Source organism: Coregonus clupeaformis, unplaced genomic scaffold (assembly GCF_020615455.1).
Source record: "Coregonus clupeaformis isolate EN_2021a unplaced genomic scaffold, ASM2061545v1 scaf0101, whole genome shotgun sequence".
In the NCBI taxonomy this organism is placed as follows: domain Eukaryota; kingdom Metazoa; phylum Chordata; class Actinopteri; order Salmoniformes; family Salmonidae; genus Coregonus; species Coregonus clupeaformis.
The window spans coordinates 442,501-461,930 of record NW_025533556.1 but is presented as its reverse complement, the minus strand read 5'-3'; the positions used below and the strand labels follow the sequence as shown (position 1 = coordinate 461,930).

At 41.6% G+C, this 19,430-nt stretch overlaps 2 protein-coding genes and 1 pseudogene across 2 annotated transcripts in view; 2 read left to right on the top strand and 1 right to left on the bottom strand.

Annotated features, from left to right (window-relative positions):
• Positions 1-475: 475 nt before the first annotated feature.
• Positions 476-4,066, bottom strand: LOC121552958 (glycoprotein integral membrane protein 1-like). The gene is made up of 8 exons (XM_041866075.1): positions 3,935-4,066; positions 3,550-3,621; positions 3,352-3,451; positions 3,107-3,261; positions 2,802-2,961; positions 2,448-2,668; positions 2,200-2,363; positions 476-2,009 (listed from the first exon to the last, which is right to left on the bottom strand). The coding sequence occupies exons 1-8, from the start codon at positions 4,022-4,024 to the stop codon at positions 1,886-1,888; spliced, it is 1,086 nt and encodes a 361-aa protein (XP_041722009.1). The 5' UTR covers positions 4,025-4,066; the 3' UTR covers positions 476-1,885.
• A 41-nt stretch (positions 4,067-4,107) lies between these two features.
• LOC121552161 lies at positions 4,108-11,038 on the top strand (annotated as a pseudogene).
• The window catches only part of LOC121552356 (endoribonuclease ZC3H12A-like), a 20,708-nt gene continuing 11,179 nt past the window's right edge, over positions 9,902-19,430 (top strand). The window contains exons 1-4 of the mRNA XM_041865220.1: positions 9,902-10,004; positions 10,176-10,266; positions 10,520-10,641; positions 10,937-11,165. The gene's annotated coding sequence lies outside the window, so the exon portion shown is untranslated. The remainder of the gene's footprint in view (positions 10,005-10,175; positions 10,267-10,519; positions 10,642-10,936; positions 11,166-19,430) is intronic.

Here is a 19,430-nt window from a genome sequence, read left to right as displayed (position 1 = left end):
GTGGTAAGCCAATCAGCATCCAGGACCCAAACTACACAGTTTATAATATGCTATTATTTTCGGTCTGTTATGAAGAATATAAATTAGTCTCGTGGGTGAAAGACAATTGGTAGAAAACATTCTGAATCATGTTCAATATTAGTGTTTTATTATGGATCCACAGAGCAAATCCTATGATCCATTCTATTTGCCTTGAACACCTTTTGTTACCAATGTATCCAGTGGCTTTGGGTTTTATCTGGTGAGGTGCTATTGGGATATCTGTTAATCAAAGTTGCACTACCTGAAAACATTTCTTATATGCACTTGATTTTATTTTCGTAATGTGTATTTAGGGGACCAACTGGTTCAAATGTGAATTTATATACAATCATAGAAAACTAACAGTAAAATATGACTTGCATTGACGAGGCTTCCATGTGCTTTCTTTACATGCAACCTGGCTGTATTGTGTAGACTGAGTGAACGTCACAAGAACATTTACAGAAACATTTATTGAGCAGGATTTGGGAATTCAATGTACAGTTTGATTTGAATGAAAACACATGCCATGCTCCCATGCTTCAGTAAAACACAAGACTGAAATTGAATTTTGAGGCACCATAGAAGCAAGAGGTAAAATAACTGTTTAAGTTCTACTTCACCCACTCAAGTTCAAATCAGCATGCAGTTTCCTATTATGAAGCTGTTACATTGACAGCCAACTGCATTCCCTACTATGGCTACTAAGTTCTGAGGCAGAAAGTCAATGTGCCAGGGCCCCATTCAATGCCATGCGTAAGTCAACCAGGCGCCTAGTCTTGAGAATCACATTGATACAATTCTATTTTGACCATGCCTAGCCTGCTTTGAGGCAAACCAGCCAATAAGCTATTGGGAGAGGAGTAGGTTTGACTATAACTATATTCTGAGACTGAAGGTAAAGTGTATAAGGTCCTATAAGTGTAGCTTCAGATGTCTATGTTGACTGTGCACGGCCATTGTCATTAATTCACATTGCAAAGAACATCCAGTAACCATTCATACATTTCAATGAAGTTAAAACACATAAAAAACAGGCATAAAGCAGCAGGGGTGTATTCAGAGTGCAATGTTTCAGCGTGAACAGAAATGGAATGTATAGACTGGGCATGACTCTAATGCAGTTAATGTCTGTTCTATACTTTCCAGGTCTATCTGCAATGTTCTGTGACAAAGAGTCAAGTGAATATGCCCCAGAGATCATTCAGCTATAGGAACTAACAGTTTCTTCTCGATCAATTGAAATGGTTGGAATGAGATCTAATATTTGATCATTATTTGTTCTGCACTGCACTCATAATGATGGGTGCAAGACTAGGACCACCTGTCCTTTTATGAACCTAAGCACAGGCCAGTCAAGTTCAGTCAAAATGCAATAGCAAGATCAAAATATGTTTTGTTGTTGACATTTTACAACAAATGCATTGGTGAGGCTCCAACATAATATTGTGCACTGGCTGAAAATGCAGTAAATAAAAGCTGTTAATCTGTTATGATTTAAAGTTGCATGCAAACAAACACCAAACACCAAATCCTCAGTATCATCCAGTCAGAATGCTAAAATAGTATGAAATGAGCAATCAAAAATAAGTCAGTATTTCATAATGCAAAGTAGAATCGTTACAGAGGCACTGTGAGGTAACACAATCATAATATGAAAAGTAACACAGTGTGCAGTAGGTAGCTCTGCTTCCAGTAGTAACATTTCAGATTCATGTTTTGAGAGGAGGGTATAATGTTTGAGAAATAAAGTGAATCATGTTGTGTATGCAATGCATGTGTAATAAGTGCTACAAAGAGATGATGGTTTCTCTAACCACATAATGCCTTGTGTTTTCAACAGATGTAATCAGACTCATCCACTTCATCCTTCTTCAGTTTTCATTGAAGGCCTTTTCTCCTCCTCTGCCTCTATTTCAATGTTCTCCAGCAGGGTGTGTTTCTCATCTTCCAGCATCAGAGTCACAGGATTTAAATGGAAAATTCCCCTAGAGGAAAAGTACAACATTATCAGTTTTCCTCATGAGCATCACCCTTAAGAAAAGATGAGAGAACGGACGTGCCTAATTAACTGGTCTTGGCAGTAAGGACAAATCCTGCACACTGACCTGGCAAAGTTTCATTTAATTCTACAACAATCATGTAAGCAGGTTGAACAGGACCTGTGTGAAAACGTACTTGTGTTCGCATGTTGGGAAGAACATGTCCAGGATCTTGACAATGACCGCTGACCCAACCACACCAATCACCACCACCCACATGACCAAGAAGAACAGGGGCAAGGACTCAGACCAGAAGCGTCGCAAGCGGTCCCTCACCTCCTCCACCCATCGACACATGGCCTGCAAACAGATTTTAAGTCCAGAGCACATTATAGTAATGGAATTTTGTGGTTTTGATTTGGATCCGATGTCCAATTTACTTACACTGTAAGAAGAGATAGATTCTTTGAGCGGTGCCTCTGTCTGCATCTGATCCGACAGCCCTCCCAAGTCATCACCCTCATCATTGTTATCATACAGCAGGTCTGGGTCCATGCGAAGGGGAGTCTCTGGGAGCTTGCCTGGGGCAGCAGTCTCCTCCTGGGTGGTGTCAGCATGCTTCAGAGGGTAATGACTGGTGGTCTGGGACATCACTTGGTCTTCAGCTGAGCAGAAGGAAGTGGATCATTATCATTCACCAACTGATTTAGGAACATTGCTTTAGCAATGGAATTCAGTTATCTTGTCCTTTTCATGTGAGAGTACGAGAAGTGAACGAAAACAGCTGTTCTTGCATACCTTTTTTAGGATTTGTTGGATCTGTGATGACCACATCATTTTCCCTTGGGATCCTGAAAATCTCGCTGTGTCCAATGGGATAGGTGTTGGTATACTGAGCAAGCGTCTGGAAATTGGGGCTCATCAGTATCTTCACTTCACACATTTCTGGCTGCTGGACCTAAATGATAGAAAAGGATACAAAGTCATAAGATCACAGATTTTCCATCATTGTACCACCATGGTGCAAATATGCTCCTTAAGCTGTTACATAAATACCCTAACACCATTATTTTATTGTCCTTTTCTCAATCAACCAACTTTACCTTTTTCCCCTCCATCTCGATGACCTCGCTGAACACTTGGAGAGACACCACCTCTTCTGAATCACTCCACAGGCGATTCTGGCTCACCATCACCCGGGTGACAGTGGAGACATAGTCACCAGATTCAAATTCACTTGTGCCATTGGTGGTATCCACTGTAAACAGAGTGAAAAGCTGTTTTAATCAGGTGCAAAATGTTGTGCTGTAGCTAAGTTATAAGCAGCAGAAACATGTTCACTACTCACACAGCAAGGCTTGGCAGTTCAACCTGGTCACCCCTGACAACTCCACAGGGATGTCATTGATGAGCACCTGATCTTCATCCACTGAAATATTCAAGTTGATCTAAAAATGAACATGTATTGAGCTATACGTTATGTTGTTATTCAATACCATTATGACAGGCTTAATCTTGGACCACACTACACAATATTATAGCTTACCTGCAAGTTGTTGGACTCCTGCACCTGTGTATCATCCAATGGCCCTGCTGTCACATTGATCAGAATGCTTTCCTGTTTGAGAATCAAGAATGGGAAAGCAGGCCATTAATTATTATGATCATCATATAAGTTAGCTACCTAATACTTGAGGGCATTCTAGCTTGCTAGTATTACGCTCATGCTACCTGGCTAACAACATAAATATTAGCTAGCTGCAGTGAGTCAGATAGCAACAAAGGTAACGTTAGCTAGCTAGCTAGCTACCAAGATTAACGTTCCTACTGTACTATAGCTGACTAACGTTGACTAGCTAGCTGCATTCAGCAGGTAAACATACGAGTCTAGCTTGTTCATGTAGCTATCTAGTAGTATAGTCCTCTCCTACCGTGTTTAATTGCCGAGGTGGCGACTCAGCAAAAATTAATGACATAAACAGTACACATAGAGCATAAATTGATGTTCGTTTCATCGCCATCTTCTAGCTGTCGTAAGATTGTGGAGGAAACAACACCCCCCGCCCAAGTGACACGGAAATCAATCAAGAGCGCGTGCGCAGTCACTACGCAAGCATGGCGGTTCTTCTTGAAACAACATTGGGTGATATTGTCATTGATTTATTTACAGAAGAACGGCCTAAAAGTAAGCAAACATCCACCAACACACCAACGTTAATGATGTCTGGTAACACACAGCCTACATTTTATAATAATGACATTTGCTCAAAGTAAAATCTCACCTTTTATTATAATGCTAGCAAGTGCTAGCTAGCAAGATTGCTAACCATTGCCCAGCTATAGCAAATAGCTAGCTAGCTAGTATTGCTAACTGTTAGCTAACTTGTTAATTTTATATTTCAGATAGCTAACTAACTAACATTCAGAAACATAGGATTGCCATGGGTACACTTAATCTGACAGTTTACTCTGTGTTAATGTGGTGCATCATTGAAATTCAGGGAAGGGAATTCCTAGCCAATATTAATGGACTAAGGGAGCCTAACGTTAATCCTACAGTCCAAGGTGCAAGGACCTTCCTGACATGTTCTGTTTATAATAATAATATAATATGCCATTTAGCAGACGCTTTTATCCAAAGCGACTTACAGTCATGCGTGCATACATGCTCTACCAATTGAGCTACAGAGGTTGCTTCTGGATGCCAAAATAGCCAAATCCTCAATCTAAACGTGAATCGATTTTCAATTGCGGTACGGTTCTAGAAACATAAATCCCTCTACTTTCATATCACATCAAAATAATTTCACAAATGCAAAATTCACACTTACTGTACACCTGGCCGTTGCGGTCGGTGCCGTTTAAAATGCAGGAGGACGATTATTTTTTTAATGAGCATGACCTTATTTCTATTACAGCATATTGGATGACTGTCATTCATATTCCATTCACCCAGTTCAATGTAACATCGATAGGTTTAGGCTACTACATGATACTCGAATTTTCCCCATACCCATCATGAGGTTGCTACAACCTAGCCAATGAATGAAAGTTTACAACATAGGTGCACACAGGTCGAGAGAAAGATTTGAGGTGACATACCGTGACGCATACAATACTGCCTTGCACACTCTTGCCTGCCATCTAGCTGGTCTAAGGTGTAGTCATTAGTCCAACAGTTGCAAACAAGAGTTTCTATTGGACAAATTAATGTATGTTTATCCCCGTTTCGTTCCATTTTAAGAAACGTTTTTCAACAGTTCACTTTCATAGCCACATACAAACAGCTTGTTGTATTCCTTCTCGCATCTACGCACTCTCCTCCTCACCTTTTCCCTTCGCTTGTGGACTTCAATGCACAACACATCAGCTGTCTGTGACCAGGTGAAAAAAACCTTTACATATCATAACTGCTACACACAGCCTACATCATTGTCACCATATTAGTTAAAGTAACGTTATAGTCAACATAGCTAATAGAACTAACGTATTAGTAAACCCGCTACAATCATGCAGACCTGTGAACAGTCAGTAAGCGGTTTAGCAGTTACACCGGCGGGCCCCGGTGGCAATACATTTGTAAAACCAAAAGCTTACCTTGACTTGGAAGTTCCAGTGTTGGATAGCCATAGCCAGCTAGCTAACATAGCATCCCTCTCTGTTTGAACCGGGTGTTTGAGTAGGCTAAACTAGCTAGCTGCATTTGCTAGCTAAGTAAGTGAAAGTACATTTATATATAGATATATATATAGCTAGCTCTCTCTCTCTCTTGCTCCTCCTTCATTTTTGAAGAAATCAATTTGTTCAAAAGTGTTCAACTATTGTCTTTCTCTCTCTTTGAGTCAACTACTCACCACATTTTATGCACTGTAGTGCTAGCTAGCTGTGGCTTATGCTTTCAGTACTAGATTCATTCTCTGATCCTTTGATTGGGTGGACAACATGTCAGTTCATGCTGCAAGAGCTCTGATAGGTTGGAGGATGTCCTCCGGAAGTTGTCATAATTACTGTGTAAGTCTATGGAAGGGGGTGAGAACCATGAGGCTCCTAGGTTTTGTATTGAAGTCAATGTACCCAGAGGAGGACGGAAGCCAACTGTCCTCCGGCTACACCATGGTGCTACCCTACAGAGTGCTGTTGAGGCAACTGTAGAGCTTTATTGCAAAACAGTGTGTTTTATTCAATTATTTGGTGACGTGAATATATTTTGTATAGTTTTATCTAAAAAGGATAACTTTAAATGTTTCACAATTTTTATTTTTATGAAATTCACTGAGGAGGATGGTCCTCACCTTCCTCCTCTGAGGAGCCTCCACTGCTGTACACTGTTTTGACCGGTTTTAACACAGTTGCAGCCGACAGTATTTTTCAGTGACAACACATTTGTGGCGTCCATCTTCTGTTTACACACAGGTGTTCAGAGATGCAGATAGCTAATTACCACAGGTAGTCCACTCTGTCTTCCGGCTGTTTTCCGTAAACAAGCGCTGAACATGGAAATATGGCAGTGTGGAACCCTAACCCTATAAAGGTGTGTATCAATTTATTTCTCGCAGATATGAACGATAAGTGACATATGCTTCCAAAACCGTACCGCAAGCGATGCATGTTAATGTTCAGACCGAGCGTCGGGACTCTTAACAAAACTCCCCCATACAGAAGACCCCTTCCTCCAATGATTCTTATGTGTAATGTAATGGAACTGAGAGTCATGATCAAGGGCAAGGGAATTCCTAATGTCTTTTGATGTGTTGCTCTCATAATACTGATTATCTCCTTTTTTTACAGCCTTTCTGAATTTCCTGAAGTTATGCAAAATCAAATTCTACAACTACTGCCTTGTCCACAATGTCCAGAGAGACTTTATTGTGCAGACTGGAGATCCAACTGGGACTGGCCGTGGTGGAGAATCTGTCTATGGGTCAGTCCTCTTCATCAGCATCAATGTCTAAAATCATCACAGCTGTTTAAAAAAATATATATTACAGGAATGTTGATTTGTGAAAAATCTGTGGATGTGCCCTTGAGCAAAGCACTTAACCTTGCCTAAACGTCAGACTGTTACCATGGTTACTCCATTGATTTTCAGTCTGACCGAAGTAGCCCTTAAAAATACGCAATAGTCTCTACAAGCCAGAATGTTGAATACAATTATATTTACACTTACTTTACCGGTTATACATGCTGTTGGTCCTTTTGGCGGTAGGAGCTGGAGATGGGGTATCCACAGGAAACTCTTGTTTACACAACCTTTTGCGTCGCGGTTAGGTTCTGTCACCTGCATTTTCAATCTTTGACGCATTTCACGTGATGCACAATATGTAAACAATAGCCGAATGTAACTGAACGTAGCTAGTCGACCGAAGCATGTTTCCTCTTAATCAGCTGGAAGTGTTTGCCATTCGGTTTGTGGTTCGGTTTGTCATGTGCGAATTGCATCAGTATTGAAAATAAAAACCATAAATACAAACCGATATACAGACCAGCGAACTGAAGGTCGGGTTGATAACATTTCCCTGTGGGTATTGTTTATCAGATTACTAAAATCGGCGAACAACAGGTAAAGTTAGTTGAAATGAACAACATTCTGACTTGTAATGGGACTGTTCGGGAATGCTGAGCCAACATGTTAGAGACGAGTGTGTAAATATTTCACTCTTTGGATTCTAAAAGAGGCTAGCTACACTTAACCCTAATTGCTCCTGTAACTCACTCTGGATAAGACTGTCTGCTAAATGACTAAAATGTAAATGTAATGATGTCTTTTCTATACCCTCAGTAAACTCAATGGAGACCAAGCCCGCTTCTTTGATGCAGAGAAAAACCCATAGATCAAACACAGAAAGAAGGGGATGGTGTCCATGGTAAACAATGGCAGTGACCAGCATGGTTCTCAGGTTGGTAAAACTGCCATCCACCTCCTCAGGATTTAACTACTATCCGTTTGAAAGCAACAAAGTTAGCCTACTGATTCGAGCAGGATAGATAGCAAGCATCTTAAATCTCAGAAATGTTCAGGTCAGCTTACTTGTGCTGTAACAATTTCTTTACCCCCCAGTTCCTGATCACCACTGGTGAGAACCTGGACTACCTGGATGGGGTCCACACTGTGTTCGGTGAGGTGTCAGAGGGTATGGATGTCTTAGCCAAGATCAATGAGACCTTCGTTGACAAGGACTTCATCCCTTTTCAGGATATCAGGTCAGCAGATTTCATTTTCTTGAATCAACTTTAAATGCAGCGATTTTAGGGGTAAATTACAACTGAATTGAATACACTTTCTAATTCCCTCATGAATACCTCCCATACAGAGGTATAGATACAATGACCTTCTACTCAGATGGACATCCCAGTATAAGGTGGAAAGAAAAGAGGTGTAATACTTGTTTTGTGTCATTGCAGGATAAACCACACTGTGATCCTGGAAGACCCTTTCGATGACCCTGCTGACCTGCCTGTGCCGGACCGCTCCCCTGAGCCTACCAAGGAACAGCTGGATGTGAGTGACTGGGTACTTTCAGTACCATTGAAGTCAAAGCAATGCATGTCTCCCATTTCAGAGGAAGAAATGGATGAGATTTGAACAATTTGGAAATAATGTTACTTTCATATAAAGCCATAAGGTTTAAGTTATAGTTTCTCTGTTCATCAAAGGAAAGGTGAATGATTTTCTCAATAACTGAACAAAAGTAACTGACGCTTTTGATGTTATATACTGTACACCTTTGTTCATTTGCAAAGTCAAACCTTACTTTCCCGTCTTTGGTGTGTAGAGTGGTTGTATTGGAGCAGATGAAGTGATCAACGACACAGATGGGAAGGAGGCAGAGGAGCTGGATGAGCTGCTGAAGGAGAAGGAGGCCAAGACCCAGGCCATCCTGCTGGAGATGGTGAGAGGGGGGTCTTGTGGTTCGGTCCACCTAGCCTTGTAGAGGATGCACATACTTTCAGGAGTGATTGCAGAGGAGATTTTGTAACATTCCACATGACCACTTTGTGTACAGATTGCTGTTGAGGAACCCAAACAGTAGTTCAGTAGCTGGTAAACATATTAGTGTTGTAAAGATAATATGGTGGTTTTATGAGAGTTTTGTGGTTTGAGACATTGCCGTGTGTATGTGCATATATGCTTGTGTAGGTGGGTGATCTCCCTGATGCGGAAGTGAAATCTCCTGAGAATGTTCTGTTTGTGTGTAAGCTGAACCCTGTGACCACAGATGAGGACCTGGAAATCATCTTCTCTCGCTTCGGACTTATTAAATGGTACAATAGACCACTTCACCCTGTCTATTTCAATATACTGGCCTCCATGACACTACGATACATATTTAATTAGAAATTGACCTAGTCCTAACCATTTCAATATTGAAATTGAAAGGAGACTTGGTAGAATCTTGGTGAATTATCCCGTATTAACATGTTCTTATTTCGGTACAGCTGTGAGATCATCAGAGACTGGAAGTCAGGAGAGTCTCTGTGCTATGCTTTCATCGAGTTTGAAAAGGTGTGTATTTGTTTGGTTTTCACTTGATTTCTATATGTACCATGAGTTAGCATTAAATAATTTTACAACAATGATAAAAAGAGATTCATTTTTTAACAGTTTAAGTGCAGTAATGCAGAATACAAATAGAGGGCACCAGTTAGTCAGAATTGAGAAAACACAATAATTCACTTGAAAGGGTTTTGTTTACTGAATTGATAGGTTGTTTCCTTATTCACATAAGGGCTCAGTTGACCCTCTTAGATATAATTGGTGTCAATTCTCTCCACAGGAGGAGGACTGTGAAAAGGCCTTTTTTTTTAGTCATTTTAGCAGACGCTCTTATCCAGAGCGACTTACAGTTAGTGAGTGCATACATATTTTTTATTTTTTTCATACTGGCCCCCCGTGGGAATCGAACCCACAACCTTGGCGTTGCAAACGCCATGCTCTACCAACTGAGCTACACGGGACTTCAGCCAGCCAGTCTGTCTCAAATATTAAATGGAAAGGCAAAGGTAAACACTTATTAAAACAACTCATTAACTTTTTTTAATGTTTTGGGTTTTTCAATAATTCCATTATGTATACTTTCAGAGACGTTAAGCTGTAATCGGACACTTTAGTTGAAGGATGTGCCATTTACCTTCTCTTCTAAGTAGAGAACTTAACCAGGTCTTGTTTTCTAGGTGGGAAGTATACCAAGGAAGACTTCAAGGCCTATGAAAAATACGTGGTATCCAAATGAGCTCTTAAGGATAAAGTCAAACCCAAGCAAGAGTATCCTTAAATGTTTTTATATTTGCTATTCAATATGAAGTGAAAGATGGGGGTTAGAAACGTGTTAAATACTTAAACTCAACTGTGCACCATTTCACATAGCTATTAGGTTAGAGAGGTCAACTATTGTGAAGACGTTTTTGTTGGAGGGAATGACATTTCTCTGGAAGAAAGACTTTCTCTGTTTGAAATGTTGACTTGGCATTACAGAATTACAAGTTTTACTTCAAGTTTTACTTAACGTTCTCAAAAGCTCCAAGTACGACCTGCTTTTAGAGGAAGAAGGAATGAGCCATCAGCATGCTGAGAAGAAACACAGACAAGAAGCACAATCACTCAGTCAACGAGGACACCAGGAAGTCCAAGAAATCCAAGGTTGACCGAAGATTGTCCCCCCAACTCATTGTTTGTTTTCCTTGTGTTAGGCTGGGAAAGGAAAAATGTATTTTGTTTCACAATAATGTTCAGTCAGAGCATTAGAGTAAGAATATATGAGTAAGCATGGCTCATGTAATTTGGTTATGGCCTATTATTTCAACAGTTGTGACATCAGTCACTCCAGCAACACAGAGTCATTCCACAGTGTTTGACTTGGCTGTGTTACAGAAAACACCAAAGATTTCTCTATAACCTTTGTCAAACCTCTTTCTCTCCCATGTTATACCTACAGTGGGACAGTGAGGAGCCCCGGCAGGAGAAAAAGACACAGGCAGTGTTCTCGCTCCAGGGAAAGAGACGGAGACGGCCACCATCAGCACAGCAAGTCCCGTGAAAAGCACCGCCCAGAGGGCCGTGACAAGGGCCACAGGGAGAGTAGCCATAGTCACTCACCCAAGAAGTCTAAAGACAAGGAGAGGAGCAGACACCGATGATGAGAGAGGGAGAGGAACGAGGTTGAGGTCCGTTCCATTTCAATTCCCATCAATTATAGAATAGGAAAATCCTCTTTGAAAATGAATATCAGTTCTTTTCATGAATTGACTGAATTTAAATGGAATTGGTCCTCCCAAATACCTGGCACAGTGGCCCCTACTACCCTACCACCACCACCCATGTCTGGGAGAGCAGAACCAGGGACTCATCATGACTAAAACCTCGGCAGTCAGTAAGGTTGTAGAAGTATATTTGTCTTTTTGGTTTGACTTATACAGTTGAAATCGGATGTTTACATACACCTTAGCCAAATACATTTAAACTCAGTTTTTCACAATTCCTGACATTTAATCCCAGTAAAAATTCCCTGTCTTAGGTCAGTTAGGATCACCACTTCATTTTAAGAATGTGAAATGTCAGAATAATAGTAGAGAGAATGATTTATTTCAGCTTTCTATTTTTTTCATCACATTCCCAGTGGGTCAGAAGTTTACATACACTCAATTACTATTTGGTAGCCATTGCCTTTAAATTATTTAACTTGTGTCAAACGTTTCGGGTAGCCTTCCACAAGCTTCCCACAATAAGTTGGGTGAATTTTGGCCCATTCCTCCTGACAGAGCTGGTGTAACTGAGTCAGGTTTGTAGGCCTCCTTGCTCGCACACGCTTTTTCAGTTCTGCCCACAAATGTTCTATAGGATTGTGGTCAGGGCTTTGTGATGGCCACTCCAATACCTTGACTTTGTTGTCCTTAAGCCATTTTGCCACAACTTTGGAAGTATGCTTGGGGTCATTATCCATTTGGAAGACCCATTTACGACCAAGCTTTAACTTCCTGACTGATGTCTTGAGATGTTGCTTCAATATATCCACAGAATTTTCCTTCCTCATGATGCCATCTATTTTGTGAAGTGCACCAGTCCCTCCTGCAGCAAAGCACCCCCACAGCATGATGCTGCCACCCCCGTGCTTCACGGTTGGGATGGTGTTCTTCGGCTTGCAAGCGTCCCCCTTTTTCCTCCAAACATAACGATGGTCATTATGGCCAAACAGTTCTATTTTTGTTTCATCAGACCAGAGGACATTTCTCCAAAAAGTACGATCTTTGTCCCCATGTGCAGTTGAAAACCGTAGTCTGGCTTTTTTATGGCGGTTTTGGAGCAGTGGCTTCCTCCTTGCTGAGCGGCCTTTCAGGTTATGTCGATATAGGACTCTTTACTGTGGATATAGATACTTTTGTACCTGTTTCCTCCAGCATCTTCACAAGGTCCTTTGCTGTTGTTCTGGGATTGATTTGCACTTTTCGCATCAAAGTACGTCCATCTCTAGGAGACAGAACGCGTCTCCTTCTTGAGCGGTATGACGGCTGCGTGGTCCCATGGGGTTTATACTTGCGTACTATTGTTTGTACAGATGAACGTGGTACCTTCAGGCATTTGGAAATGTCTCCCAAGAATGAACCAGACTTGTGGAGGTCTACCATTTTTTTTCTGAGGTCTTTGCTGATTTCTTTTGATTTTCCCATGATGTCAAGCAAAGAGGCACTGAGTTTGAAGGTAGGCCTTGAAATACATCCACAGGTACACCTCCAATTGACTCAAATTATGTCAATTAGCCTATCAGAAGCTTCTAAAGCCACGACATCATTTTCTGGAATTTTCCAAGCTGTTTAAAGGCACAGTCAACTTAGTGTATGTAAACTTCTGACCCACTGGAATTGTGATACAGTGAAATAATCTGTATGTAAACAATTGTTGGAAAAATTACTTGTGTCATGCACAAAGTAGATGTCCTAACCGACTTGCCAAAACTAGTTTGTTAACAAGAAATTTGTGGAGTGGTTGAAAAACAAGTTTTAATGACTCCAACCTAAGTGTATGTAAACTTCCGACTTCAACTGTACCTACCCCACCCCTCTTTCTCTGTTCATCAAAGGGCAGGTGAATTGTTTTTTTCCATGTTTGTCTATGTTTGACCTTTCACTGTAGTTTTTCACAGCTTTTGTACAGTAAATAAATGAAGTGGGCATGGAAAACATGAGTGAGTGCACTGCAGAGGGAAATCCCTGTGTAACCCTGCCCATGAGTTCGAGCAGTGTGATATCACTGAAATGGCATGATACCTCACCTTCCACCACGCTGAGTGAAAACAAGTGGGAGGAAGCAATGCTAGCTGAAAGTCGTGTGGGCTACATTTAGAAATGAGGGATCCTCTTTTGGCTACAGTTTTAAATGTTTTGGGTCTGTGTATATTGGCAGTACTGTCAGTGAGGGTATCGGTTAGCCCAACCTAAATCCTGTGTTGGAAGTATATTAGGGACGTGAGGGGAAAACCAAAAGGGTTAGGCTATATGTAATTTGATACAGCCCTGACCAAAAGTGTTCAGAATAATGTTTTCAGCCTTGGCAGACATAGAAGAATAGCACAGTGATGGGTGCGTGTGCAGCTATCAAACAGTCATTGAGTTTTCCACAGGGCCTCTCCTTGTGCAATGCAGTGGGTCACCACTTCTAGCCCCCTCTGAGTTCCCTGAGTTAAATGGGCGGCGCACAATTGGTCCGGCGTCGTCCGAGGTAGGGGAGGGTTTGGCCGGCAGGGATGTGGGTTCGTTTCCCACGGGAGGCCAGTATGAAAAAAATTAATAAAAACATGTATGCATTCACTAACTGTAAGTCGCTCTGGATAAGAGCGTCTGCTAAATGACTAAAATGTAAAATGTTAAAATGTTAAAGCACGAGAGACCCAGGTCAACATTCACCATATTTGGTCTGTTGACATTTGGAATCATTTCACATTTGGTTGCTTCTCAGAATGAGATGCCATTTTGAAGCTTCCCATAATGGGTTGTTTTTAACTTATACTGAGCATGGGGGTGGGGAGGGGGTGGAACCAGATGGTTGTTGGAGGGAAGCATGTGAGGCTTAGCGTGGTTAAAGTTGTAAAAAGACTCCGGATAGACAGAGTATGCAAGTATTGTTTTCCACCCCCATGTCTAACCACTGTCAGAGACTTCCCCAACAGCCCACAGTACCTGACTGAGCACAAATTGCACTTGACAAAAGGAGTGAATATAATGGCCCCTGTAGAAATGTAAACCATGAGCAGACAGTTGTAGGATCCCGTGGTCAGAAGCTAATTCCCATCATTGGCCAGAATGAGGATGGACTTGGGACCAAGGGAAGTGTAGTCCTTTGACAGTCAGTCATCCTCTTAGTTCTAGAGACAGCCGGGTGTAAAAAGTGAAACGTCTCCCCACTGGGGGCACACTGGTTGAATCAACGTCGTTTCAACGTAATTTGTCAACGTATTGTGACGTGGAAGTATGTGTAAACACTGAAATTAGGGTAAAACTTTAACTTAAATACATTGGTGTAACAACCTCAAATTAAGTCAGAGAACTATGTATACATTGAAATTCCACATTGAAATGTTAATCTTTTTCATCCTATATTGGGTGGTTGAAATTATGTTGAATTTCACATTTGATTAGGCATATTTTATTTGACATTTAAAAAAAACTGAAATATTACATTTACATAAGTATTCAGACCCTTTACTCAGTACTTTGTTGAAGCACCTTTGGCAGCGATTACAGCCTCGAGTCTTCTTGGGTATGACGCTACAAGCTTGGCACACCTGTATTTGGGGAGTTTCTCCCATTCTCCTCTGCAGATCCTCTCGAGCTCTGTCAGTTTGGATGGGGAGCGTCGCTACAAAGCTATTTTCAGGTCTCTCCAGAGATGTTCGATCGGGTTCAAGTCCAGGCTCTGGCTGGGCCACTCAAGGACATTCAGAGACTTGTCCCAAAGCCACTCCTGCGTTGTCTTGGCTGTGTGCTTAGGGTCGTTGTCCTGTTGGATGGTGAACCTTCGCCCCAGTCTGAGGTCCTGAGCGCTCTGGAGCAGTTTTCATCAAGGATCTCTCTGTACTTTGCTCCGTTCATCTTTCCCTCGATCCTGACTAGTTTACATTTACATTTGAGTCATTTAGCAGACGCTCTTATCCAGAGCGACTTACAGTTAGTGAGTGCATACATTTTCCTTACTGCCCCCCCTTGGGAATCGAACCCACAACCCTGGCGTTGCAAGCGCCATGCTCTACCAACTGAGTCTCCCAGTCCCTGCTGCTGAAAAACATTTCCCAGCATGATGCTGCCACCACCATGCTTCACCGTAGGGATGGTGCCAGGTTTCCTCCAGACGTGACGCTTGGCATTCATGCCAAAGAGTTCAATCTTGGTTTGGCCGGGCAGCCAGCTCTAGGAAGAGTCTTGGTGGTTCCAAACTTCTTCCATTTAAGAATGATGGAGGCCACTGTGTTCTTGGGGACTTTCAATGCTGCAGAAATGTTTGGGTACCCTTCCCCAGATCTGTGCCTCGACACAATCCTGTCTCGGCGCTCTACAGACAATTCCTTCGACCTCATGGCTTGGTTTTTGCTCTGACATGCACTGTCAACTTTGGGACCTTATATAGACAGGTGTGTGCCTTTCCATATCATGTCCAATCAATTGAATTTACCACAGGTTGACTCCAATCAACTTGTAGAAACATCTCAAGGATGATCAATGGAAACAGGATGCAGCTGAGCTCAATTTCGAGTCTCATAGCAAAGGGTCTGAATACCTATGTAAATAAGGTATTTCTGTTTTTCATTTTTAATACATTTGCAAAAATTTATAAAAACCTTTTTTCGATTTGCCATTATTGGGTATTGCTTGTGGATTGATGAGAAAAAAATATTGAATCAATTTTAGAATAAGCCTGTAACCTAACAAAATGTGGAAAAAGTTGAGGGTTATGAATACTTTCAGAATGCACTTTAGATGGAAACAGTACTGGTTGATGAAGTATTTTAGAATTCAATGTTGATTCCACGTCACAATACTTTGAAAGAACGTTCATTCAACCAGTGTGCCCTTGCAGTGAGTGGGTCAGTTGTAAGAGCTAGGAATGTATTTGTGCAGTTGTTTTCTCTTAAGCCTTTTGAATAGTAGTTAAAGATAAGACTAGACAATAACTTATTCAGTCAACAATACAAAGCTGCTCAAATGTTTGAATAACTTCACCCACGTTCAAGTTGTTCTTTTCTACTTTGTTATACAAGACAATCATTTGGCATCTGATGTTTTCCAGTGTTAATATCTACTGTCATATAAGGTGTTTGTCAGTTCCAGGAAACCTATCAGGTTCATTTAAAAGGTCCCACCCTCTCACTTCTTTCCCCTGTTATCAAATAAATATCAAACAGCTCAGTGAAAGTGGCGAGGTCGGGTCCTCCTGAGGCGTAGTGCCATTGGGTGAGGAGGAGGAGTAGAGAGCTCTCATTTGCTTTGCCTCCACAACTCAAGTGATATTTGAATGCAACATGTCTTGAGGTTAGTTACAGCCACGTGTCCTTTATTTAAAGGGAGAGATCAAGCTGATCCTAACTGTTAAAGGCCAATTTCTATTTTGCCCTGTTTATCAAAAGTGTTAGAAAAACTTGTCAGTAATCAACTGACTGGCTTTCTTGATGTCTGTAGTATTCTCTCTGGTATGCAATCTGGTTTCCGCTCAGGTTATGGATGTGTCACTGCAACCTTAAAGGTCCTAAATGATGTCACCATTGCCCTTGATTCTAAGCAATGTTGTGCTGCTATTTTTATTGACTTGGCCAAAGCTTTTGATACGGTAGACCATTCCATTCTTGTAGGCCGGCTAAGGAGTATTGGTGTCTCTGAGGGGTCTTTGGACTGGTTTGCTAACTACCTCAAAGAGTGCAGTGTATGAAGTCAGAACATCTTCTGTCTCAGCCACTGCCTGTCACCAAGGGAGTACCCCAATGCTTGATCCTAGGCCCCACGCTCTTCTCAATTTACATCAACAACATAGCTCAGGCAGTAGGAAGCTCTCTCATCCATTTATATGCAGATGATAGTCTTATACTCAGCTGGCCCCTCCCCAGATTTTGTGTTAAACTCTCTACAACAAAGCTTTCTTAGCGTCAAACAAGCTTTCTCTGCCCTTAACCTTGTTCTGAACACTTCCAAAACAAAGGTCATGTGGTTTGGTAAGAAGAATGCCCCTCTCCCCACCGGTGTGATTACTACCTCTGAGGGTTTAAAGCTTGAGGTAGTCACCTCATACAAGTACTTGGGAGTATGGCTAGACGGTACACTGTCCTTCTCTCAGCGCATATCAAAGCTGCAGGCTAAGGTTAAATCTAGACTTGGTTTCCTCTATCGTAATCACTCCTCTTTCAACCCAGCTGCCAAACTAACCCTGATTCAGATGACCATCCTACCCATGCTAGATTAAGGTCCCCTGTAGCTCAGTTGGTAGAGCATGGCGCTTGCAACGCCAGGGTTGTGGGTTCGTTTCCCACGGGGGGCCAGTATGAAAAATGTATGCACCTACTAACTGTAAGTCGCTCTGGATAAGAGCATCTGCTAAATGACTCAAATGTAAATATGTAATTTATAGATCGGCAGGTAAGGGTGCTGTCGAGCGGCTAGATGTTCTTTACTATTCGGCCATCAGATTTGCCACCAATGCTCCTTATAGGACACATCACTGCACTCTATACTCCTTTGTAGACTGGTCATCTCTGTATACCCGTCGCAAGACCCACTGGTTGATGCTTATTTATAAAACCCTCTTAGGCCTCACTCCCCCCTATCTGAGATAGCCACTGCAGCCCTCATCCTCCACATACAACACCCGTTCTGCCAGTCACATTCTGTTAAATGTCCCCAAAGCACACACATCCCTGGGTTGCTCCTCTTTTCAGTTCGCTGCAGCTAGCGACTGGAACGAGCTGCAAAAAACACTCAAACTGGACAGTTTTATTTCCATCTCTTCATTCAAAGACTCAATCATGGACACTTACTGACAGTTGTCTGCTTCGCGTGATGTATTGTTGTCTCTACCTTCTTGCCTTTGTGCTGTTGTCTGTGCCCAATAATGTTTGTACCATTTTTTGTGCTGCTACCATGTTGTGCTGCTGCCATGTGTTGCTACCATGTTGTCATGTGGTGTTGCTACCATGCTGTGTTGTCATGTGTTGCTGCCATGCTATGTTTGTCTTAGGTCTCTCTTTATGTAGTGTTGTGGTGTCTCTCTTGTCGTGATGTGTGTTTTGTCCAATATTATTTTTGCTTTTAATCCCAGCTCTTGTCCCCGCAGGAGGCCTTTTGCCTTTTGGTAGGCCGTCATTGTAAATAAGAATTTGTTCTTAAATGACTTGCCTAGTTAAATAAAAAATACATTTAAAAAAAGTTACACCTGATGTTTTCTTGGAATGCTGTGGCGGTTCCAGGAACTCTTTCATAAGCCTACAGCTCAACATGCCAGGCCGCCCATATGAGTCATGTGATGATCATGTTGAAGCCTGTTGTCGGTGGTATCACACGTCATGATTACCTGCTTTGTTCCTTCTCCATTTCATCAATGTGTGGAAAAAAATACATCGCTTTTTAGGAACTGAAAGCACAAAATGTCTTATTTTATTTTCTCTGATGGTTTAGATCTTACTCACTCACTATGTGTTTACAGTACTTGATTGAAAGTACACCAAGAGGATAGCCTAGTAGTCTACCTGTGAGGCAGAAACCTGTTTGGATAATGTACTAAAGCCTTATATCTTTGTAAAGACCAAACACTTGACACTGCACTAAATAGCAGTCATTCATTCGCTTTATAGCATATCCATCAAAATAAATACAATCTACTTGTTCAGTAAAATGAACCCTCCACTTACAGTGGGGAAAAAAAGTATTTAGTCAGCCACCAATTGTGCAAGTTCTCCCACTTAAAAAGATGAGAGAGGCCTGTAATTTTCATCATAGGTACACGTCAACTATGACAGACAAAATGAGAAAAAAAAATCCAGAAAATCACATTGTAGGATTTTTTATGAATTTATTTGCAAATTATGGTGGAAAATAAGTATTTGGTCAATAACAAAAGTTTCTCTATACTTTGTTATATACCCTTTGTTGGCAATGACACAGGTCAAACGTTTTCTGTAAGTCTTCACAAGGTTTTCACACACTGTTGCTGGTATTTTGGCCCATTCCTCCATGCAGATCTCCTCTAGAGCAGTGATGTTTTGGGGCTGTCGCTGGGCAACACGGACTTTCAACTCCCTCCAAAGATTTTCTATGGGGTTGAGATCTGGAGACTGGCTAGGCCACTCCAGGACCTTGAAATGTTTCTTACGAAGCCACTCCTTCGTTGCCTGGTCGGTGTGTTTGGGATCATTGTCATGCTGAAAGACCCAGCCACGTTTCATCTTCAATGCCCTTGCT